Consider the following 24545-nt stretch of genomic DNA (forward strand, 5'->3'; position numbering starts at 1 on the left):
GTGTGAGCCTGTCTTCCCAAAAGATTTTATGCACTTTAATAAAGAGGACTTTCTCTATCGGCTCCATTGGGGGACACAGAACTTGGGTATATGCTGTTGTTGCTAGGAGACTTGACACTAAGGAAACATGGAGACACCTTTCACCTAGAGGACCCAGGAACTTCGGACGCTTTCCCAGAAGTTTTCTTTCACCGTCCCCGTCCGGCACCCAAGATGTTCAGCTCCCATGCTGAATTTGAAGCCTTGCTGGAGTCTGCCTGGAGGCACCCTGATAAGAGGTTTCAAGAAACAAAGAAGGTTCAAGCGCATTATCCCTTTGCTAAGGACCTCATTGCCCGGTGGACTTCACCTCCTACGGTGGACCCACCAGTCTCCCGTCTATCTAAGACTACTACCCTGCCTTTGCCCGATGCTGCTTCCTTTAAGGATCCAGTGGACAAAAGGGTGGAGATCTTGGCCAAATATGCTTTTGAGGCTGCGGGTTCATCTCTTCTCCCTGCTTTTGCCTCTGCCTGGGTTTCCAAGGCCCTTACGATCTGGGTTTCCCGACTCAGTCAGGGCATTTCTTCTGGGGCTTCCTCGGAAGAACTGGCCGGCTTAATTCTCCTGCTTTCTAAAGCGGGAGATTTTCTATGTTCTGCTTCCATGCAGTCGGCCCGCTGTGCTGCTTTTGCCATGGGTAACCTTGTGGCTCTCCGTAGATCCGCGTGGCTCAAAGCCTGGGATGCGGACGCAGCCTCTAAAAAGTCTCTCGCTGAGCTTCCTTTTACTGGCTCTTGGCTTTTTGGTAAGCGCCTAGATGAGATCATCTCGGAAGCCACAGGAGGGAAGAGTTCCTTATTACCTCAAAATAAGGCCCGCAGTACTACCGCCGTAAATCTACCTCCTTTCGGACCTTCAGGGTCATGAAGGGGGCCAGGCAGGAGCCTTCTCGGGACAAAAAGGCTCCCTTCTTCCAGACTCGCCCATCCCGGAAATCGGACAACCGTTCGGGCTGCTTTGCGGCCAAGACTGGTACCCTCAAACCCACCTCTGCCTGAAGGGTCGCCTCCTCCTGCAGATTTTTCTCGGGTGGTAGGTCGTCTGTTGATCTTCCGGGGTGTCTACACATGTACAGGACTCCTGGGTCAGAGATGTGGTATCCAACGGTTACCGGATCGAGTTGGCCTCTCTTCCAAAGGATCGCTTTTTCCTTTCCTGAGCCCCGCGGTCTCCCTCTCTGGCAAAGGCCTTTTGGGGTGCGCTTAAGTCCCTCCTCATTCAGGGGGTCATTGTCCCGGTTCCTCCCAGGGAACGCGTTTGAGGTTTTTATTCCAACCTGTGCCACTTCCGCATGGAGTCTCTCCGTTCGGTCGTGGCAACCATGGATCAGGTGGAGTTTCTTTCCTCAGTGGACATCAGGGATGCCTACCTCCATGTTCCGATTTTTCCAGGGCACCAGCGGTTCCTCCGCTTTGCTGTCCCGGAGGGACATTTCCAGTTTGTGGCTCTCCCCTTCGGCCTGGCCACAGCTCCGAGGGTATTCACCAAGGTCCTTGCGCCGGTGATCGGTCTGCTACGGACAAGGGGATCTCAGTGATTCCTTATTTGGACGACCTTCTGATCAAGGCTCCGTCCAGGGACTAGAATCTAGAGTCTCACCCTCACTCTTCAGGCCCTGTCTCGCTTCGGTTGGCTGGTCAAACGGGACAAGTCCAACCTATCCTCCACTCAGTCCATGGTTTTTTCAAGAACTTCAGTTCGACACCCGGTCCGCCCGGGTTCACCTCCCGCCGGACAAGCGGGTGACCCTTCTGTCGGGGGTTCGTATACTCAGGAACCCCTCCCCAGTGTCCATTCGCTTTTGCATGGAAGTCCTGGGACGGATGGTGGCGGCCATGGAGGCCGTACCCTTCACCCAGTTTCATTTTCGTCCCTTTCAACTCGCGATTCTATCCCGGTGGGACAGGTTTCCCTTGTCCCTCGATCGCAAGATTGTACTTCCTCGGACATCTCGCTGCTCCCATCTGTGGTGGCTAAGCTCCCCCCTACTTCTTCAGGGGCGCTCCTTCCTGCCCCTCCATTGGCTTGTTGTCACGATGGATGCCAGCCTTTCGGGGGGGGGGGGGGGGGTTCCGAGACCGGACAGTCCAGGGCCTTTGGTCTCCCAGAGAGACACTCTTCCCGCTCAACATCTTGGAACTGAGGGCAATCTACCTTTGCCTGTTACATTGGGAGATTCTTCTCAAGGGCTGCCCAGTTCGTGTCCAGTCGAACAACTCCACTGCGGTGGCATACATCAATTGCCAGGGTGGCACTTGCAGTTTGGCGGCGATGGCCAAAGTTTCCAAGATCCTTCTCTGCGCAGAGCTCAGGGTTCTGGCCATCTCGGCAATTCACATCCCAGGCGTAAACAATTGGGAACCGGACTTCCTAAGCCGGTCCTCTCCCGACCCCGGCGAGTGGTCCCTTCATCCGGAGGTGTTTGCAGAGATCTGCGACCTCTGGGGAACTCCAGATGTGGACCTCTTTGCATCCCGCCACAACCAGAAGGTTCCCCTCTTTGTGTCGAAGTCGCGGGACCCCCGTGCTCTGGCAGCGGATGCACTGGTGATTCCTTGGTCGCGGTTCGCCCTACCTTATCTGTTCCCTCCTCTTCCTCTCCTTCCCAGGGTCCTGAGGAAGCTCAAAGCGGAGGACATTCCTGCCATTCTCGTGGCTCCAGACTGGCCTCGGAGAGCGTGTTACGCCGACGTCGTCCGGCTCCTGGACGAGGTTCCGCTGCGCCTTCCGCTTCGTCGAGACCTTCTCTCTCAGGGTCCCCTGTGCCACCACAATTTACCGTTGCTGCATTTGACGGCGTGGTGGTTGAGCCCGTGGCTTCTCAACACAGGTGATTCGCACCATGCTCAAGGCGGGCAAGCCCTCTTCCGCGAAGATATACCACCGTACCTGCCGTCTTATTTTTGTTGGTGTGAATGTCAATCTCTTTCTCCAGTGGTGTTCTCCCTTCCTCGACTCCTTTCATTTTTGCAGTCGGGGCTGGAACAGCAATTAGCTCTCAGCTCTTTAAATGGTCAAGTTTCGTCCCTTTCCATTCTTTTTCAACGCCCTCTAGCATCTGATTCTCATGTTTGGATCTTCCTTCAAGGAGTGACCCATTTGGCTCCTCCTTACAGGTCTCCTACACCTCCTTGGGATCTGAATTTGGTCCTTGGCGCCCTACAGGGCGCGCCCTTTGAACCCCTCAGGGAGGTTTCCCTTCGTCTCCTTTCCTGGAAGCTGGCGTTCCTTATGGCAATTACCTCCATCAGACGGGTTTCGGAGTTGGCAACTCTTTCTTGCCGCTCTCCCTTTCTAACTGTCCATCAGGACAAAGTTGTTTTTCGTCCGGTTCCTTCTTTTTTACCTAAGGTGGTTTCTGCCTTCCACCTTAATGAGGATATTGTCCTCCCGTCCTTTTGTCCTGCTCCATCTCGTCCCGGGGACAAACTTGATGTGTTACGGGCGGTGCGTACCTACCTCTCTGTTACGTCTTCTTTTCGTCAATGGGATTCCTTTTTTGTTCTTACGGACGGTCACCGTAAGAGTCTACCTGCTTCGAAGGCAACCATTTCGTGGTGGATCAGGTCTACCATTTCAGAAGCTTACCATAGCAGATGGAAGACCCCTCCTTTCAGGGTTTCAGCTCACTCCACGCTTCCTGGGCTCTCCATAACAGAGCTTCAGCCTCTCAAGTCTGTAAGGCGGCTACCTGGTCGTCCTTGCACACTTTAACTAAATTCTACCAGGTTCATACCTTTGCATCCGCTGATGCTAGTCTGGGCCGTAAGGTGTTGCAGGCGGCGGTGGCCCAGCCTGCCCCTTGATTTTCTGTGCCCACCCTAGGGACAGCTTTGGTACGTCCCAAGGTCTGTGTCCCCCAATGGAGCTGATAGAGGAAAAGGGATTTTTGTCTTACCGTAAAATCCTTTTCTCGGAGGATCCATTGGGGGACACAGCTCCCGCCCTTTCTTTGGTGTTCCGGTTTTGGTTACCTGTCTGAGGGTGTGTTCAGTTAATTTTTTGTTCTGGTTACCTCGGACTGGTCTTGGTTTTCTGCTTCTCTGTCCTCTCCTACTGCTTGGGGACTAAACTGATTACCTCAGGCTCTGTAGGCGGGTATATCCTGCTGGGAGGAGCCGACTTTTTGGTTTCCCTAGTGTCAAGTCTCCTAGTAACAACAGCATATACCCAAGGTCTGTGTCCCCCAATGGATCCTCCGACAAAAATCCCTTTTTTGCACATATACCATATACTTTTTCTTTGTGGACTATACCTGTACTATTTCGCTGGAGCGAGAGCACCCTATACCTGTATGATTTTGTACGTAACTCATGTCTGCAGGCTTATTGGAGAGCATTACTCCCTAGTTCCCTGTGGTCTGGACTGCTGTGCTGACATTCTACCTTGTCTGTCTTGTATTAAATTATGTATCAACCTTTTTCAAATATACTGTACACAGGTCAGTAAGAATCCGGTACACAGATTCACCACTTCCCACTCCATCATACAAATTCAATGAATGGGCTTCTGAGAGACGTTATCTTGGATCCACACCACGTCTCTCTCAGGGAAAAGGTGAGTGAATATGCCTTTATGCTTTTATCTTTGCCTGGTGCTTAATCTTTCAACTACCTTCCCCATACTATTATACCATACTTTGATCACATGGGGAGTATGCGACTGTGATGAGGAACATGGACTGCTGCTTAATTATTGTTTTTTGTTTAGGTTGGTTTCATACAATTATTTGTTTATGGTACTACACGTAAAATATAACTATGTAAATGGGTGGTCAATTGCAGTGCTGGCTAGTGTGGATGTTTGTTATCTTGATTATAGAAACCAGGGGTTTTAGGGAGGATTTTTTTTTTTTTTTTAGGATTCTCCTGCATTCGGACTGAAATAAAATTGTTTTGGATCAAGGATCAGTTACTGTAGCTGTCTCATAATCGCATAATAGGAGTCAGTTAAAAGGGAACAAGCTACTGTAGTACATTATTTACCCATACATGTTTTTTGTTTTCTCTTCCTTTATTTCAGGAAAGCAGGAAGATGATGATAATGATATTCGATTCATGTCAGAAGATGATCAGAGGCAATGGGAAGAGGATCAGAGGGTGAGATATTGGTAGTCTTCGCCAGCCTGTCCGAAATCATAGCTGTTATGTTCATGTCTCATTCTTATAGTGCTCTCCTTTGTCTCTAGCAAGCAGATCGAGACTGGTATATGATGGATGAAGGATTTGATGAGTCTCACAATGCCCTGAGCTCCACCTCTGAAGACTATGTGCGCAAGAGGGAACAACAACTGCAGAAACAGACTCACAAGAGAGTGTCTGCACAGAGAAGGCAGATCAATGAGGTAATTGCTGAGAACCACAGGAGACTGGATATTTGTGCAGTACGGTTGTTCTTACTCGCTGTATACAATTGTTATATGGGGTCATTAATTTTTCTTTGCGAAAGTTCTGCTCTGCACTTTTTCATTTCCTGCAGCTATTTTACACTTTCGGCAAAGACTCAATCTATTTCCCTTTTTAGTATGTCTCATGTGGTCAAGATGTTGCCAGTGATAATATGCTGTTGTTACCTGCAGGATAATGAGCGTTGGGAAACAAATCGCATGTTGACCAGTGGGGTGGTTCAGAGGCTGGAGGTAGACGAGGACTTTGAGGAGGACAATGCTGCTAAAGTACATCTGCTGGTCCATAACTTGGTGCCTCCCTTTTTAGATGGACGAATTGTGTTTACTAAGCAGGTAGAGTGTATTCATTGGAGGAAAGGAGAACAAAAAAAAAAGTCTATGGCTGATTGTGTGTTTTTCACTTTGTCATCTTTTTCCAACATTTTTAAGCCTGAACCAGTAATCCCAGTTCGTGACGCAACTTCAGATATGGCAATCATCTCTCGCAAAGGCAGCCAGCTAGTGCGCAAGCACCGTGAGCAGAAAGAGAGGAAAAAGGTAATGTGCAGTAGAAGGTTATGTCATTTCATACCCCGACTCAAAGATAATCATAGTTTTACTATTTTCTGGCTGTTTAAAACACCAAATCTTATATTTTTTAAGGCTCAACACAAACACTGGGAATTGGCTGGGACAAAGCTTGGTGATATAATGGGCATAAAAAAACAGGAGGAAGAATCTGAGAAACCAATGAATGAGGATGGGGCTGTGGATTATAAGTAAGTTCAAAATACAAAAATATATACACTGGACACACAGTATTTTTTATTTTTTAAACTGCTACTGACTAAAATATTGAAGAAGGACTTAAAAGTTTAGTTTGGTGACAGGTACTCTTTAATATATTGTTCCTCATGATACTTGTTAAAATTTGAAACCTTTTTGTATGTTTTTAATGTGATTAAACAAACGGCCACTAGGTGGCTCTGTTCTGTTCCCTGACCAAACTCAGGAAGTGCATGTGGGGCATGTTGAGGCACAGCTCTCGCAGGCTTCAGTGACGTTTTGCCTGAAGTTTAGAAAATATGGTTTTATGACAGGTACTCTTTAAACTTCCTCCTTGATCCATTTTTTACATTAGCTACAGTGGCAGTTTAAAAAGAATCAATAAAGCTGCTGTGCATGACAGCAGCCTATGGCAGTGTTCACTGGCATGTGGGTAAAATCATGCCACCATGCACATGATATGAGATGTTACCAATAATCCCGGCAACATTGCGTGACCACGGCAGAGTAGTTTTGACTACATGTTTTCACTAACATGTGGGAACGCAGACAAGGGGTGCCTTTGCACATTACATTACCTGCGGCATGCGCCTAAGCACCCCAGCTTTTTCCTGCATTCCTACCTCACGTTACAATTTTGTGATGCAGTTTTGCAGCCCAGAACAAAATTTTGTAATAAAAAGATAAAGAAGGTCTTGCAGCAGCAGGACCAATGAGAACACAGAAAAACATTGCAACTACGATAAGAGGAAGAATCCAATCAGACACCCAATAAATATATGTAGCTGCAGAAGTATGCTGCAAATTATAACAGTATTACAGACTAATTTATCAAAATTTGTGCAGAGGAACAGTGAAGCAGTTGCCCATAGCAACCAATTAAGTTCCAGCTTTCCTCATTCAGAGGCCTTTTTAAAATGGAAGAAGCTATCTGATTGGTTGCTCTGGGCAACTACGTCTCTATTCCTCTGCACAACATTTAATAAATATCCTCTGGGTCATCTCCACCTGCGTCCCGGAGCAGTATGTTGTAGGTCAAAGAAATGAACATCTATCCTCAATGCAGCTCAGAATAGTCCATAGAGCATGGCTGGCTATTGCAGGTCCAGACAGGGGTGCTCAATTATAGTGGTTTGTTCAATCCACAAAGTACCGTAATAAAAGGAAACAATGGCACTCACCATGGTATCTTCATTAACGGCTTCTTTATTCAACCACACAGGGAAGGGAGAAGTTCACAGCAGGCAGGTACTACTGATGCGCAACAGCTGTTTCACACAAACTGTTCCACATCCAGCAGAGTTCCGAGCCCTCTTCATTGTACTTTCACAGCATCAGAATGTACATGTACGTTCTAATACTTAGTGAACCTGTCGTCAACTAAAACTTTTTATATAATGTAGATACTATCAATTTATGTATATTTGTAATATACGTTGGTTAAAACGTGTATATTTCTGTGTGAAAAAAGGCTGTCCCTGCAGCTTTTGCCTGTGTCTGTGTGAAGACAGAAAATATGCAAAGCAGCTCATCACACCACCTTCACTGGTAGCATTCCCTAAAATCAGCTTTAGCTTTAATTATGGAGTCTCAGAAACTGATTGGGATTTTATGTCAAGCCAGAATTCTCCCCAGAAGGGAAGAGGACCCATCTGCAGACAGCTGTTTTGAAGTGATTGCCCCACCACTGTGTGGAGACCAAATACAGGAAGTGAGGGAAGAACAAGCAGGGCTCTGTGCAGGCTCCTGGCTTGTCAATCATCCTAATGTGTGAGCTGGGAGCATGTTACAGACTATCTCTGCACAGACCCCTGCTTGTCCTCAGTGTACAGAGCCTTGTTTATCCACCCACACTGTATTTGGTCTCCTCATAGAGACACACAGGCAATAGCTGTAGGGACAAAAATCTGGAAATGTTTTAACCAATGTATATTACAAACATAAATATAATGGTATTATCTACATTATGTAAAAATGTTGTTAACAGGTACACTTTAACCCCTTAACACCTTTTGTGTCCCGGTACCTAAGAACCAAGGGTGTACATGTATGCCCTGGTCCCGTTACCAGGGTTTGAACCATGCTCACGAGCTGAGTACACTTCAAACCCTGTGGATCCCAACAGCTAGCAGCAGCCAGGACCCAGGCTTAATGTCGGGCACCGCCGATCGGGCCGATGTTTTAGACGCCGTTATCAAAGTTGATTGCGGAGTCTAAACCTAAAGTTAATGTCTCGGCAGCTCAGTGGAGCTGATCAGCTGAGAGGACGATGGGAGGGTACTTACCTTCCTCCTCGCTGTCCGATCAGTGATCTGCTACTCCAAGATGGAGCAGCAGAGCACCGATAACACTTTTCCCATTTTCCCCTTTTTTCCATTTTTTTAAAATAATGGAAATAAAAAAATATATGGGTAGCTAAACCGCACGATGGCGTACACATTAAAAAATGCCAACGTCCAAAATTTGTGCATTTTTGGTCACTTCATATACCATAAAAAAAATTATAAAAAGCGATCAAAAAGTCCCATCAAAGAAATGTTACCAATGAAAACTACAGATCACGGCGCAAAAAATGAACGCTCATATAGCACTCATAATTTTTTTATTTTTTATGTAGTAGTAATCTTTGTAACCGTATGGACCTACAGAATAAATATAGGGTGTTATTTTTACTGAAAAGTGCACTGCGTAGAAACAGAAGCCCCTAAAAGTTACAATATGTTACAAAATTATACCCGACAAAGTAATTTTTTTTTTTGTTTCGCCGCAGATTTTATGATAAAATAAGTGATGTCATTACAAAGCACAATTGGTGACGCAAAAAACAAACACTTATATGGGTCTGTAGGTGCAAAATTGAAAGAGTCATGATTTTTAGAAGGGAAGGAGGGAAAAACAAAAGTGAAAAAGCTAAAATTGGCCTGTCCTTTAAGGTCCAAATGGGCTTAGTCCCCAAGGGGTTAAGGAACAAGCTCATGTTGGCCTTCAAAGTGTACTACGGCCCTAGACATCTTATCTCCTATCCAAAGGATAGAGGATAAGATGTCTGATCACGGAGGTCCCGCTGCTGGGGACCCCGCAATCTCTCCTGCAGCACCCACTTGTCATCAGCCTCACAGAGCTAAGATCGCTCTGTGTCTGATGACATACGATACAGGGGCCAGAGTATCGTAACGTTATGGCTCTGCCCCCTTGTAACGCCCCGCCCCGCCCCCCAATGCAAGTCTATTGTATCATATCCACTGTATCGTTTTGTGACTGCCCCAGTATCGTATAGTATCGTGACGTCACGGCTCTGCCCACTTGTGACATTATGCCCCGCCTCCTCAATCCAAGCCTAAGGGAGGCAGCGTGACGGCTGCATTGCATTGAGGGGCGTGATGTCACAAGGGGGCTGAGCCGTGAAGTCACAATACGATACAGGGGCCGTCACGATACGATACAGGGGATATGATCAAATAGACTTGCAGTGATGGGGAGGGGCGTGATGTCTCAAACGGGCGGAGCCATAACGTCACGATACTCTGGCCTGTGACGTAAGTCACCAGACACAGAGCAATCTTAGCTCCGTGAGGCTGGTGACGAGGGTGCTGCAGGAGAGATTGCGGGGTCTCCAGCGGCGGGACCCCGCAATCAGACATCTTATCCCCTATCCGTTGGATAGGGGATAAGATGTCTAGGACCGGGGTACCCCTTTAAGCATCGGGCCAAATAAAATTTTTGCATTTTCCTTTTTCCTCCTCTCCTTTTAAAATCCATAACTCTTTTTTTATATTTCCCCTACAGACCCATATGAGGGCTTGTTTTTTGCACTAATAATTAAACTTTGTAATGACATCTTTTATTGTACCATAAAATGTAAGGCGTAACCAAAAAAATATTCTGAGCGGAAATTTATAAGCAAACTGCAATTTTGCAACTTTTTTTTTTGTTTTGTTTTTTTGCTGTGCAGTTTTTGGTAAAAATGACACATTATCCTTATTCTGTAGGTTTATGTGATTAATACAATAACCAACTTATATTGTTTTCTTATTGTACTATTTAAAAAAAAAAAATGCAACCCTGTAACTTATTTTTTTTCATATGCATGGATGTACTTTAACTTTAGATGCTGTGATAGGTATTGATCACAGCATTTAAAGGGTTAAATGGGCACTGTCATCATCTTTATTTTTTTATGTTGTACTACTAATGCAGGACAACATATTCCTAAAATACAGTAATTCATTATTTTTTTGTGTGTGTCTAAATAGCTTATTTTTGCCCTTGAAAAGCCGGCCACTAGGGGTCTCCCTCCTAGTGGCCGGCTGCAGAGTGGCTGATGTCACCGCTGATGTCACAGCCGATGTCACCGCCGGGCATCAGTCCAAATTCTGTCAGCCAGCGCTCGCTCCCTGCCTGTCAGACAGGCGGGAGCGAGCACTGTGAACGCTGGGGCATGTACAGTCTGGTGGCAGGCAGCACATGCACTGATTCTCAGTGCTATGCTAATGCTCCAGGACTGTACATGTCCTGTAGGGATCTGAGGTCTTATTTCACTGACTGTCCTGGGTCTCGGCAGTGAAGTCTTGCACGGCAGGTCCAGCGAAGCTCCTATACTCCTCCTCACTGGATAGCACATGCAGTGAGAAACAGGGAGGAGGAGACCTCGGAGCAGCCTGCCCTGCTATAGACTGCTCATCTATGCGTGGTCCCGATGGGAGCGCTGCATAGATGAGGTAGGGGCGGAAGCCTGCGCCCAGCAGGCTTCAGTGACGTTGCACGTGCTGGGGAAGTCTGCTTCATGCTCAGCCAGAGTGAGCAGCGGGAGAGGCAGAAAAAAAAGACTTTAGAATGTAGGAAAATTTTTAAAAGCAGGGAGGAGGTTAAGGAGAGATGACAAATTGGTAGGCTTTTAATCTGTCTATTTAGGAATCATGAGATAATGATTCAAGTTTATCTGCTTTGGTCCAAACTTGACCACAGGTGCATTGCAGAGGCTATGACAAGATAATCCCAAAAAGGATAATTAAAGGGGTTGTGCAGGAGAATCAGTTTTTTTTTTTTTTTTTCAAACCTAGTCACTGTGAGGTTAAATTAAAAAAAAAAAATCCTGTTCCCCCAAATTGTATAATTTAAAAGTACAACAATAAAAAAGCCCTCATAGGGTAAGTTGACATAAAAATAAAACGTGTGTGGCTCAATAAAGAGTTAATTGCAGGGCGTATGTAGTCCTATTTCATTGTAAAGTGTCTGAAAGAGCTGGTTTTAGTCATTAGTGGATATTTTATTAGTAGTTGGCTAAAGGAATAAATACCAAAGCACTTAAAGGAGAAGTCTAATGAAAAACATCTTCAGTCTGTTGTGCCTGGGCTGCAAGGAAAAAAAAAAAAGCACAAAAACAAACTTTAGCTCCCTTTCCTTCCTCTGTTTTCCCATAGCACCGCTACTGCTGTTCGGTCGTCCGGTCTTCTTCCTCTGTGTGCACGGATCGTCACATTGCGCTCAGGCTATAACCGTCCAAGGTGGGACATCACTGCGGTCGCCGATACGCTGACCGCAATGTGACTATCTCTGCACATGAAAGAAGACCAAACCAAAGGACCGAACAGCTGTAGAATCACTATGGGGAAATGGAGTAAGGTGAGTTAGTTTTTATTTTTCTTTGCTGACCCGGCACAACGGATTGAAAATGCTTTTCATTAGACTTCTCCTTTTAAAGTTTTTACAGTTTCCCACCAGTAGTAGAACTACTTCATCATTGTATTTACAATCCGTGGATTTTGTTGGGGGATCATCCATCTTGGAATGACTGTCCTGGCTGATTGTCATAGGTGCCTGATAGTAATAGGTGGTGGGTAAGGGATTTTTTTATGAGGATTAAGCCAAAGGGAACAAATACAAGAAAGCAAACTGTTGGGTATCGTGTCACATGATGTATTATTTTAAAGAACTATAGTGCAGGAAAGAAAATGTATTGCCTATCCAAAATAACTGACTGCGGGGTGTCTGACCGCTGAGACCCCTGCGATCTCCTGCGCCGCACCTGTCCGTCTATCTCTATGGGAGAGCCAGAGATACCCTTATCTCCGGCTTTCCCATAAAGCTACCTGGAGGGGGTGTGTCAGCTGCCGCTTCAGGCAGGGGTCGACGAGCTCCTTTCTTGGCGAGAGCTGCGGCAGGAGATCGCGGGGCGTGGGGGATGGTTGGTCCCTGTGGTAGGACCCCATGTGATCAGACACTTATCCCCTATCCTTTGTATAGGGGATAAGTTGCCCTGCATGATAGTTCTCCTGTAAGCACTGTTTTCCAAAATCCTGTAAGGGCAACCTCACCAGATAGATGTATCATTGTTCCTTCATCCCCACTACATTGCTAAAAAACATCTGGAACCATTAGATATGAGTTATAAAACATGGAAGGGTCTCTGTACCAACATGTTACAATTTTAGAACAAGTTTCTTGAGCCTTGAATATGATGACGGCTTTAAGTTTATTTTTTATTTTTTTCAAGAGCCGAGGAACTTGCTCTCGAATCACCCAAGGTGCAAGAAAAAGTGCAAACTTGTTACACAAAAAAAGTGCACAAAGGATGTGGTCTATTGCAAGCCCTTCTCTGACAGGAGAGAGGCCCCCCAACAAACCTTACCCTTTGCCTCCGGACCAAAACGTACCTGCAAAGTTCCAGGTTCAAGGTCCCTTTTCGCCGAAGCTACTAAGGGACCACAAATGCTCCCGGCATCCCCCTTAGCGTTAGCCAAGGTATCTGCCTTCAGAGCCGTAAGCGGTCGGTACCCTGCCCATGCAGGAGTACCTAGGGTTTTTGCAGGGAGGGTGAGGAACCTGATGGCCACACACACCTCCCCTAGACCGCTAGGAGGGACACCCAGAAGGGCTACCGCATCCTAACAATCCTGTGGACACACAACACGCAAAAAGTGACAGTGACAAAAATAAATAAGTGTGCGCAGGTATACTGCCCAGACATCCGTCCGGATCTATAAAACATTTCTCTGATCCTAGCCAGAAGGCCGGGAATCAAGAGGGGAGTGCCACAAGGTGAAGAGATCATGGTGTCAGTGCTGCCACTCTGTGAGCCAATACTCCCAGTGAGTTTCGGCACCTTGGGGGGTCACCACTCCCTGAGGCACTAAAGTACCTCGGCTCTAGACCCTCTCAGCCTCATGGCGAGACCGGGATGGAACAGGTCACATCGGAGCAGCTGTCGAGCTGATTCCTCAGAACCAGCCCCGGAACACCCTGGTACACATTTCCCCTCCATGCAGCACCCATCCCCACCAGCCCAATACCGGCACTTCGGGTCACCGGCTGGAACTATTAAGAACAGATAGTACACTTGATCTTAGCCGAAGGCTTTAAGTGTTAAAGCAAACCTGAGTTTTGAAAACTGCTGACAGATTTATACAGAGTTAGGGAGGGGGATTCCATACATACCATTGTTTCTGGTCAGACAGCTTGCATGACTGGAGTTTTGAGAACGTTCCTGGCCCCTCCTCTCGGCTATGACTAATAGCTAGAGTGCCCAACCAGGAGACAGCATAAGCGATCTGTCTTAGCTGATAGGAGGAGCTGGGAACACTCAGTACACCTAAGAAAAATAACTTTTCAATCAGGGTGCCTACAGCTGTTGCATTAGTTGAAGATTGATCTGTCTCCCACCAAGCGATCGCTCCACCCATTGAAGCAGACAGGCTCCCTGTCATCAGCTGACTAGTGAGTCAGGTCTCGACCGCATTGCAAACTGGGAAAAATCTGAGACAACCGTCATTTTGTATACTGGTAAAAATAAATATTGGAGAGAAAATCTCAGAAGAATTGTGAGAAAACCGTCACACACAGGTGCAGACACTATATTATGACTGATATTTTGACAAGACTGAATGTGTTCTGGCCAAGAAGGGAGACCCCTGGTGGCCAGAAGTATACAGCAGAAAAACTAACATAAAAGTTTTGGTTGGTTGTTTTTTATTTTTATGGAAGCCGATTTATTTGGCATAAGGAATCAAATATTAAAAATCATGTTTAACCCCTTAAGGACCGGGCGTTTTTCGGTTTTTGCTCTTTCGTTTTTTCCTCCTTACCTTTAAAAAATCATAACTCTTAAAATTTTGCACCTAAAAATCTGTGTTATGGCTTATTTTTTGCGCCACTAATTCGACTTTGTAATAATATCAGTCATTTTACCCAAAAATCTACGGCAAAACCTGAAGAAAAATCATTGTGCGCCAAAATTGAAAAAAACTTCATTTTGTAACTTTTGGGGGCTTCCATTTCTACGTAGTAAATTTTTCGGTAAAAATGACACCTTATCTTTATTCTCTTGGTCCATACGGTTAAAATGATACCCTATTTGTATAAGTTTGATTTTGTATTGCTTCAGAAAAAAATCATAACTACATGCAGGAAAATGTATACGTTTAAAATTGTCATATTCTGACCCCTATAACTTTTTTATTTTTCTGTGTTCAGGGCGCTATGAGGGTTCATTTTTTGTGACTAAAAATACGCTATTTTGGACTTTGGTATTTTTTTGCGCGTACGCCATTGACCGTGCGGTTTAATTAGTGGTATATATTTTTAAATCTGACATTTCAGCACGCGGCGATACCACATATGTTTTTTTTTATTTACACAGTTTTTTTTATTATTATTGGAAATGCCGGGTGATTCAAACTTTTATTAGGGGAAGGGATAATTCAAAGGGTTAGTGATTTTTTTACACTTTTCTTTTGCAATATTATATATATCTCCATAGGGATGCATTGATCAGGGTTTTCGGCGATTGATTGCTCAAGCCTGGATCTCAGGCTTGAAGCATTCAGTCGGCGATCGGACCGTGGCGATCCCCAACAGCTCCCTGAGCTAGCCGGGCACTTTTACTTTCACTTTTAGCCGCATGGTTCAGCTTTGAGTGCGTGACTAAAGGGTTAATAGCGCGCGGCACCGCGATCAGTGCCGCGCGCTATTAGAGGCGGGGCACGGCTTCACTATGACGCCGGGCCCGCTGTGATATGATGCGGGGTCACCGTGGGAGTTAAGAGGTATAGGACAGTGGCCATTTAACCCCTACAGGACCCATGACGTAACGTTACGTCCCGACACCCAGGGTCTTAAGGACCCATGACGTACAGTTACGTCATGGGCAGTTCCGGTCCCCGCCCTGTGCCGGGTGGGGATCGGATCGGGATGCCTTCTGAAATCATTCAGCAGGCATCCCGTGCAAACTCCCAGGGGGGTCATCAGACCTCCCCATGTCGGCGATCGCAGCAAATCGCAAGTGAATTCACAGTTGCGATTTGCGCGATTCCGGGTCATTACGGGTCTATGGTGACCCTGAATATAAGGGGGATCGCGGTTGTCTAAGACACCCACCATCCCCCTGAAGGGATAGGAGTGAGGTGGCAGGGGTGCCACCCCATTTATCCCTGCTATTGGTGGTCTAGACGCGACCACCTATAGCAGATCGGTGGCGGGGGGTTAACTTTAATTTTCCCTGTCCTGCCCACCCACAATAGGCGGGGCAGGACGGGGAAACGACGGGGATTGGCGCCGAAGATCCACTTACCCATCCGGGCGGGCGAGTGTGCCTCCAGCTGTTGCAAAAGTACAACTCCCAGCATGCACGGTCTGTCAGTACATGCTGGGAGTTGTAGTTTTGAAACAGCTGGAGGGTTGCCCCACCATGTGAACGTACAGGGTACATTGACACGGGCAGGTTTACAGTAAGTTTCCTGCTTCAAGTCTGGGCTGCGGCAAATTTTTCGCCGCAGCGCAAACTCCTAGCGGGAAAAGCACCGTAAGCCGCCAGTGCGAATGTACCCTAAAAACACTACACTACCACATAACAAAGGGCAAAACACTACATATACACCCCCTTACATTGTTCCCCCCCAATAAAAAGGAAAAACGTATTGTACGGTAGTGTTTCCAAAACGGAGCCTCAAGCTGTTGCAAAACAACTCTCAGCATTTCCGGACAGCCACTGACAGTCCAGGCATGCTGGAAATTTAGCAACAGCTAGAGGCACCCTGTTTGGGAATCACTGGTGTAGAATACCCCTATGTCCACCCCTATGCAATCCCTAATTTAGTCCTCAAATGCACATGGCGCTCTCTCACTTCAGAGCCCTGTCATATTTCAAGGAAACAGTTTAGGGTCACATATGGGGTATTTCAGTACTCGGGAGAAATTGCACTACAAATTTTGGGGGACTTTTTCTCCTTTTCCCCTTATAAAGGAAAAGTTGGGGGCTACACCAGCTTGTTAGTGTAAATTTTTTAATTTTTTTACACTAACATGCTGGTGTTGCCCCATACTTTTTTATTTTCACAAGCGTTAAAAGGAAAAAATAAAATAAAAAAATTTGTAACGCAATTTCTCCTCAGTACGGAAATACCCCATATGTGGGCGTAAAATGCTCTGCGGGCGCACAACATGGCTCAGGAGTGAGAGTGCACCATGTACATTTGAGGCCTAAATTGGTGATTTTCACAGGGGTGGCTGATTTTACAGCAGTTCTGACATAAACGCAAAAAAATAAATACTATACCCCTCATGGAACGTAACAAGGGGTATAGTGAGCCTGAACACCCCACAATTCTTCAAAGTTTGATGGAAAAATGAAGAAAAATTTTTTCACTAAAATGCTAGTGTTACCCTAAATTTTTCATTTTCACAAGGGAAAATAAGGAAAAAAGCCCCCCAAAATTTGTAACCCCATTTCTTCTGAGTAAGAACATACCCCATATGTGGATGTAAAGTGCTCTGCGGGTGCACTACAATGCTCAGAAGAGAAGGAGCGCCATTCGTCTTTTGAAGAGAAAATTTGTCTGGAATTGAAGGCCACGTGTGTTTACAAAGCCCCCATAGTGCCAAAACAATGGACCCCCCCCACATGTAACCCCATTTTGGAAACTACACCCCTCACGTAATGTAATATGGGGTACAGTGAGCATTTACACCCCACACGTGTGACAGATTTTTGGAACAGTGGTCTCTGAAAATGAAAAATGTAATTTTTCATTTGCACAGCCCACTGTTCCAAAGATCTGTCAAACGCCAGTGGGGTGTAAATACTCACTGCACCCCTTATTAAATTCTGTGAGGGGTGTAGTTTCCAAAATAGGGTCACATGTGGGGGGGGGGTCCACTGTTCTGGCACCACGGGGGGCTTTGTAAACGCACATGGCCCCTGACTTCCATTCCAAACAATTGTTTTCCCAAAAGCTCAATGGCGCTCCTTCTATTCTGAGCATTGTAGTGCGCCAGCAGAGCACTTGACGTCCACACATTTCCATACTCAGAAGAGATGGGGTTACAAATTTGGGGGGGCATTTTGTCCTATTATCCCTTGTAAAAATGAAAAGTCGTCAAACACCTGTGGGGTGTTAAGGCTCACTGGACCCCTTGTTACATGCCTTGAGGGGTGTAGTTTCCAAAATAGTATGCCATGTGTTTTTTTTTTTTTTTATTTTTTTTTTTTTGCTGTTCTGGCACCATAGGGGCTTCCTAAATGTGACATGCCCCCCAAAAACCATTTCAGAAAAACTCACTCTCCCACTGTCGCTCCTTCCCTTCTGAGCCCTCTAGTGTACCCACCAAACACTTGACATACACATGAGGTATTTTCTTAAGAGAAATTGGGTTACACATTTTAGGAAGATTTCTCTCCTTTTACCCCTTGTAAAAATTCAATAACTGGATCTACAAGAACATGCCAGTGGAAAAAATGAAGTTTTTGAATTTTCTCCTTCAATTTGCTGCTATTCCTGTGAAACACCTAAAGGGTTAACAAACCTTTTGAATGTCATTTTGAATACTTTGAGGGGAGCAGTTTTTATAATGGGGTAATTTGTGGGTCCCTGAAAAATTTAGATTTTGAAAATTTTGTGAAAAATTGGAAAATTGCTGCTATACTTTGAAGCCCTCTGATGTCTTCCAAAAGTAAAAACATTTCAACTTTATGATGGAAACATAAAGTAGACATATTGTATATGTGAATCAATATATAATTTATTTGGAATATTTTCCTTATAAGCAGAGAGCTTCTAAGTAAAAAACAAAATGCAACATTTAAAATTTTTTCATCAAATGTTTGAATTTTTCACCAAGAAATGATGCAAGTATCCACAAAATTTTACCATTAACATAAAGTAGAATAGGTCAGGAAAAAACAATCTCGGAATCAGAATGAAAGGTAAAAGCATTCCAGAGTTATTAATGCTTAACCCCTTAAAGACACATGACGTACCGGTACGTCATGAGTCCGCTCCCGATCTATAACGCGGGGCCACGGCATGGCCCCGCGTCATAGCGGGTCGGGCCCGGCCTTTAACAACGGCCAGGACCCGTGGCTAATAGCGCCATTGATCGTGGTGCCGCGCGCTATTAAACCTTTAGACGCGGCGTTCAAAGTTGAACGCCACGTCGAAAGTGAAAGCATGCCGGTTAGCTCAGGGAGCTGTTCGGGATAGCCGCTGCGCAATTGGGGCATCCCGAACAGCTTACAGGACAGCTGGAGGATCCCTACCTGCCTCCTCGCTGTCCGATCGCCGAATGACTGCTCAGTGCCTGAGATCCAGGCATGAGCATTCAAGCGGCAGAATCATCGATCACTGGTTTCCTATGAGAAACCAGTGATCAATGTAAAAGATCAGTGTGTGCAGTGTTATAGGTCCCTATGGGAGCAAAAAAAAGTGAATAAAGATCATTTAACCCCTTCCCTATTAAAAGTTTGAATCGCCCCCCTTTTCCCATAAAAAAAAAAGTGTAAATAAAAATAAACATATATGGTATCGCCGCGTGCGGAAATGTCCGAATTATAAAAATATATCGTTAATTAAACCGCACGGTCAATGGCGTACGCGCAAAAAAAATTCCAACGTCCAAAATAGTGCTTTTTTAGTCACTTTTTATATCATGAAAAAATGATCAATGATCAATAAGTCCTATCAATGTAAAAATGATACCGCTAAAAACTTGAGATCACGGCGCAAAAAATGAGCCCTCATACCGCCCCATATGCGGAAAAATAAAAAAGTTATAGGGGTCAGAAGATGACCATTTTAAATTTATTAATTTTCCTGCATGTAGTTATGATTTTTTTTAGAAGTATGACAAAGTCAAACCTATATAAGTAGGGTATCATTTTAACCGTATGGACCTACAGAATAAACATAAGGTGTCATTTTTACCGAAAAATGCACTACGTAGAAACGGAAGCCCCCAAAAGTTACAAAACAGTGTTTTTTGTTTTTTTTCTTCAATTTTGTCTCACAATGATTTTTTTTTCTGTTTCGCCGTAGATTTTTGGGCAAAATGACTGCCGTCATTACAAAGTAGAATTGGTGGTGAAAAAAATAAGCCATCATATGGATTTTTATGTGCAAAATTGAGTTATGATTTTTTAAAGGCAAGGAGGAAAAAACGAAAATGCTAAAACGGAAAAACCCTCTGTCCTTAAGGGGTTAAAGTGACAGTGGTCATATGTGCAAAAAATGGCCGGGTCCTACAGTGAAAATTGGCTGGGTCCTTAAGGGGTTAAGGACATAGCCTTTTGTCGCACTACAATGCTCAGGAGCAAAGGAGCAACTTTGGGATTTTGGAGAGAGAATTTTGCTGAAATAGGTTTATGGGGGGCATGTCGCATTTAGGGAGCCACCATGGTGCCCAAACAGCAAAAAAAACAAACACATGGCACTCTATTTGGGAAACTACACTCTCAATGAACATAACAATGGGTACAGTGAGCCGTAACACCCCACAGGTGTTTGATGAATGTTCGTTAAAGTGGGACATGAAAATGAGAAAGTTGATTTTCTTCACCAAGGGCTCGTTCACACGGCCGCCTGCTGCCGTCAAAAAATGCCAGTTCTGCAATCCATTTACTACCTTTGCAAACGGCCGGTACTGAGAAGCCACTCAGGGCTCCCAGCAGGGTTTTAAAATGAACATTGTGAGTGGCAGCGGGGGGCCATATGTATATTAAAAGCGCTGTGGGGGGCAAGATATGTAGCGCTGTGCGGGGCGGGCAAGATATGTAGCGCTGCACGGGGGGGAGGTGGGGGCAGACATATAGCGTTATCTGCCAGCACATTTATAAATATATACCCCCGCTGTGCATATGTCATAATATGCCACCGCAGCGCTATATGTGAAAAGTATATCTAGCAGCAGTGCATAGGGCATTGATGCTGATACAACACTTTTCACATATAGCGCTGCGGGGGGCACATTATACATATGCTGCGGGGGTATATAGTTATAAATGCGCCAGCGGGGTCATATCTTAATGTGCTGCGGGGGGCATATTACAAATGTGCTGGGGGGCTAGATATATAGGCCTGCCACCCTTGCAGCACTGGATATCTTGCCCCCCCCACAGCGCTTTTAATATACATATGGCCCCCGCTGCTACTCACAATGTTCATTTAAAAAAAAAAAAAAAACGCCAGGAGCCCTGAATGGTTCCACGGTATCGGCCACTCTGGGCTCCCGGCAGCGGATTTAAAAGTAAAAACACAGGATACATCGCAGGGTTGTGGATCATGCCGCCCGCTCCCCTGCTTTATAACTTCCATTAAGTAGTATGGTCCGTTTAGGAGGCAGGGACGGAAGTAAACAGCCGTATGAATGTTGGTGTTACCCCAAATTTTTCATTTTCATTTTCACAAGGGATTGTAGGAAAACGTAGCGTAATTTCTCCTGAGTAAGGAAATACTCCATATGTTGACATGGTGTTTTGCGGACGCACAACATTGCTCAAAAGGAAAGAAGCGCCATTTTGGCTTTTGGAGAAAGAATTTAGCCAAAATAGTTTTTGGGGGCCATGTCGCACTTACAAATCCCCCATGGTGCTAGGACAGTGGGAAACCCCCCTCCTGTGACCCCATTTTGGAAACTACACCCCTCAAGGAATGTCATAAGGGGTGCAGTGGGCATTTACATCTCACAGATGTTGGACACAATTTTGAAACAGTGGGCCATGGAAATGGAAGATGTTAATTTCTACATTAAAATGCTGGTGTATCCCCTAACTTTTTATTTTTACCAGGAATAATAGGAGAAAAAGCCCCCCAAAAATTGTAACCCAATTTCATCCAAGTATGGATAGGGATGTGGAATTCCTATAGCCCGACGCCCGGGACATGCAGTTCCAGGCAGGTGAATTTTTCCGGCCCCTAGCCCTATCTTCGGGCAAGCAGAGTCGGACCTGACAAGCGCAGAGGCGCTCAGCAGTCTGTATGGAGCGGGCTCCCGACTCCTGCCCGCTCCATACTCTGCAGCCCCCGGCTGTTCTCAGTAGCTTTGGGCCGCGGCTGGCTATTAACCCTTTAGATCGCCGCTGTCAAAGCTGACAGCGCTGTCTAAAGGGACATGTGAATGCTCCCTGGTGGGCTAGTGGGGGTGGATCGCCCCCCCCCCCCCGTAGCGTGAAAGCGGGGAGTTGGGGCGATCCATTATAGAGGCAGCTGGAGGGCTCTGCTGTCCCGTGACTCTGTCATTGATTGATAGATCCTGGTTGGACTAGGCTCTATCAATGGATCGCAGAGCACACAGATCAATGGAGTTCAATAGAACTCTATTGATCTGTCTGATGAATCTAATGATTCCTCCACAAAGTGTAAAAAAAAAAAAAAAAAAAAATTATAAAAGTTTAAAAGACACACATTAACCCCTTCCATGTTAAAAGTTCAAATCACCTCCTATGCCTATATAAAAACATGTAAACGTAATAATAATAAACATATTTAGTATCGCTGCGTGCGTAATTGTACAATCTATTAAAATATAACATTAGGTATCCCATATGGTAAATGACGTAAATGTAAAAACAAATTCCAAACCACAGAATTGTAATTTTTATAATATCCCAGAAAAAAAAGTAAAAAAAAACTGGTAAATTTTTTCCGGCCCTTAGCCCGGCTTCGGGCAAGCAGGGCCGGTGTGAGGTGGTTTTGTGCGGCGCGATCTGCAGTCTGTATGGAGGGGGCTCCCGACTCCTGCCCGCTCCATACTCTGCAGCCTGTGTCCTCCGAAGCAGAGCAGGGGAGATTAGAAGCTGTGTATTTGTCTTCTCTCCCCTGCTCTGCAGACGTGCGGGGGGAGATGAGGGGGCGTGGCTTCTTGCTCCCCGTGCAGATCTGCGTCCTCTGCCTTCACTCCCCCCAGCTGTAGCTTCGGAGAGCTGAGGGGAGGAGGCACGTCTGCACGGGGAGACTGTATGCGGTGCTCACAGGGGAGTATGGAGCGGGCTCGGGATTCCTGCCCGCTCCATACTCTGCAGCCCCCAGCTGTTCTCAGTACTACTGTAAGTGAGCTGCGTGGTTGCCAGGGAGACGTGTGGCCTCCCCTGACGTTGCGCGGAGTTGCCGCACAGCGCAGGGGGACGTCACACGTCAGTGCGGCCCTGTGGAACATCCCGTGAAGCAGCAGGCAACGGGACCACAGGACGCCAGGTAAACAACTGTATGGCACAGAGGAGGGGGGGGGGACGACTGTATGGGACGGAGCACAAGGCATTAAGATGGAGAGGTAGAGGGATAATGGCGGAAGGGGGGTGGGGAGTAATAAAGCACAAGGCATTGAAATGTTATGTCTTGTGCTCTATTACTCCCCCCCCCCCCCCCCTCCGCCATTATCCCTCTCCCCTTCCATCTTAATCCCCTTGCACCATTCCCCCTTCCTCTGATCCCCCTTTTGCCATATCCGATAATAATGGCACAAGGGGATTAATATGGAGGGGGGAAAATGGCAAAAGGGGATCAGAGGGAGGGGGGAATAATGAAACAAGGGGATTAATATGGAGGAGGGGGGGTGATTATCCTCCCCCCCTCCATCTTAATCCCCTTGTTCTATTATTCCTCCTCCATATTAATCCCCTTGTGCCAATATTCCCCCCTACCTCTGATCCCCTTTTGCCATTTCCCCCTCCATCTTAATCCCCTTGTGCTATTATTATCCGATATGGCAAAAGGGGATCAGAGGGAGGGGGGAATTATCAACCCCCCCCCCCCTCCATATTAATCCCCCTGTATCATTATTCCCCCTCCTCCATATTAATCTCCTTGTGTGATTTTCCTCCCTCCCTATGATCCCCTTTTGCTTTTTTTTCCTCCTCCATCTTAATCCCCTTGTGCCATTATTATCAGAGGAAGGGGGAATGGTGCAAGGGGATTCAAATGGAAGGGGGAATAATGGCACAGGGGGATAAAGATGGAGGTGGGAAAATGGAGCAAGAGGATCAGAGGGAAGGAGCAATAATGGCACAAGAGATTAAGATGGAGGGGGGGGGGGGGTTGATTAGCCTCCCCCCCTCCATCTTAATCCCCTTGTTCCATATTGGATAATAATGGCACAAGGGTATAAAGATGGAGGGGGAATAATGGCAAAAGGGAATCAGAGGGAGGTGGGAATTGTGGGACAGGGTGACTAAGACGGAGGGGGAATAATAGCACAAGGGGATTAAGATGGAGAAGGGATGCATTAGTATAAAGGTAAGAACACTCCTTTTGTCTGCGGGTACCCCTTGCAAGTTCCGCGTGAGGGGGTACCCGTGGACATACTTTCAGGCCTTGGGGGTACGGTCGCCGAAAAGGTTGAGAACCACTGGTCTAAAGGGACATGTGAATGCTCCCTGGTGGGCTAGGGGGGTGGATCGCCCCCCGCAGCGCGATCACGGGGGCGATCCACTATGGAGGTAGCCGGAGGGCTTACCTCTGTTCCCTGCTGTCCCGGCTCTGTCATTGATAGAGCCTGGCTGGACTAGGCTCTATCAATGGAGCACAGAGCACACAGATCAATGGAGTTCAGTAGAACTCTATTCATCTGTCTGAGGAATCTAATGATTCCTCCTATAAGTGTAATAAAGTGTAAAAAAAAAAAAAAAAAAAAAAAAAAAAAGTTTTAATAAAAGTTTGAAAGACACCCAGTGGTCTTCAAACTGTGCCCCTCCAGATGTTACAAAACTACAATTCCCAGCATGCCAGGACAGCCGTTGGCTGTCCAGGCATGCTGGGAGTTGTAGTTTTGCAACATCTGGAGGGCCACAGTTTGAAGACCGCTGCATTAACCCCTTCCATGTTAAAAGTTCAAATCACCCCCTTTTCCTATATAAAAACATGTAAACATAATAAAAATAAACATATTTGGTATCGCTTCGTGCGTAATTATACAACCTATTAAATTATAACATTATGTATCCCGTACGGTAAATGTAATAAAAATACCAAACCACAGATTTGCAATTCTTATAATATCCCAGAAAAAAAAGTTAAAAAGCAATTAAAAAGTCAGATCAATACCAAAATGGTACCGATACAAAAAACTGATT

At 45.9% G+C, this 24545-nt stretch overlaps 1 protein-coding gene across 10 annotated transcripts in view; it reads left to right on the plus strand.

The window, feature by feature from the left end:
* Positions 1-24545, plus strand: part of DHX38 (DEAH-box helicase 38) — an 82429-nt gene that overhangs the window by 27466 nt on the left and 30418 nt on the right. For all 10 annotated transcript variants that reach the window (XR_008845126.1, XM_056525883.1, XM_056525881.1 and 7 more), the window contains 6 exons: positions 4484-4599; positions 5065-5141; positions 5231-5386; positions 5621-5782; positions 5879-5986; positions 6092-6207. Coding sequence is in view for 9 of the 10 variants with exons in the window: in XM_056525883.1 (XP_056381858.1) it covers positions 4484-4599; positions 5065-5141; positions 5231-5386; positions 5621-5782; positions 5879-5986; positions 6092-6207 (735 nt within the window). In the remaining variant the exon portion in view is untranslated. The remainder of the gene's footprint in view (positions 1-4483; positions 4600-5064; positions 5142-5230; positions 5387-5620; positions 5783-5878; positions 5987-6091; positions 6208-24545) is intronic.

This window comes from Hyla sarda, chromosome 6, assembly GCF_029499605.1.
Source record: "Hyla sarda isolate aHylSar1 chromosome 6, aHylSar1.hap1, whole genome shotgun sequence".
Lineage (NCBI taxonomy): Eukaryota > Metazoa > Chordata > Amphibia > Anura > Hylidae > Hyla > Hyla sarda.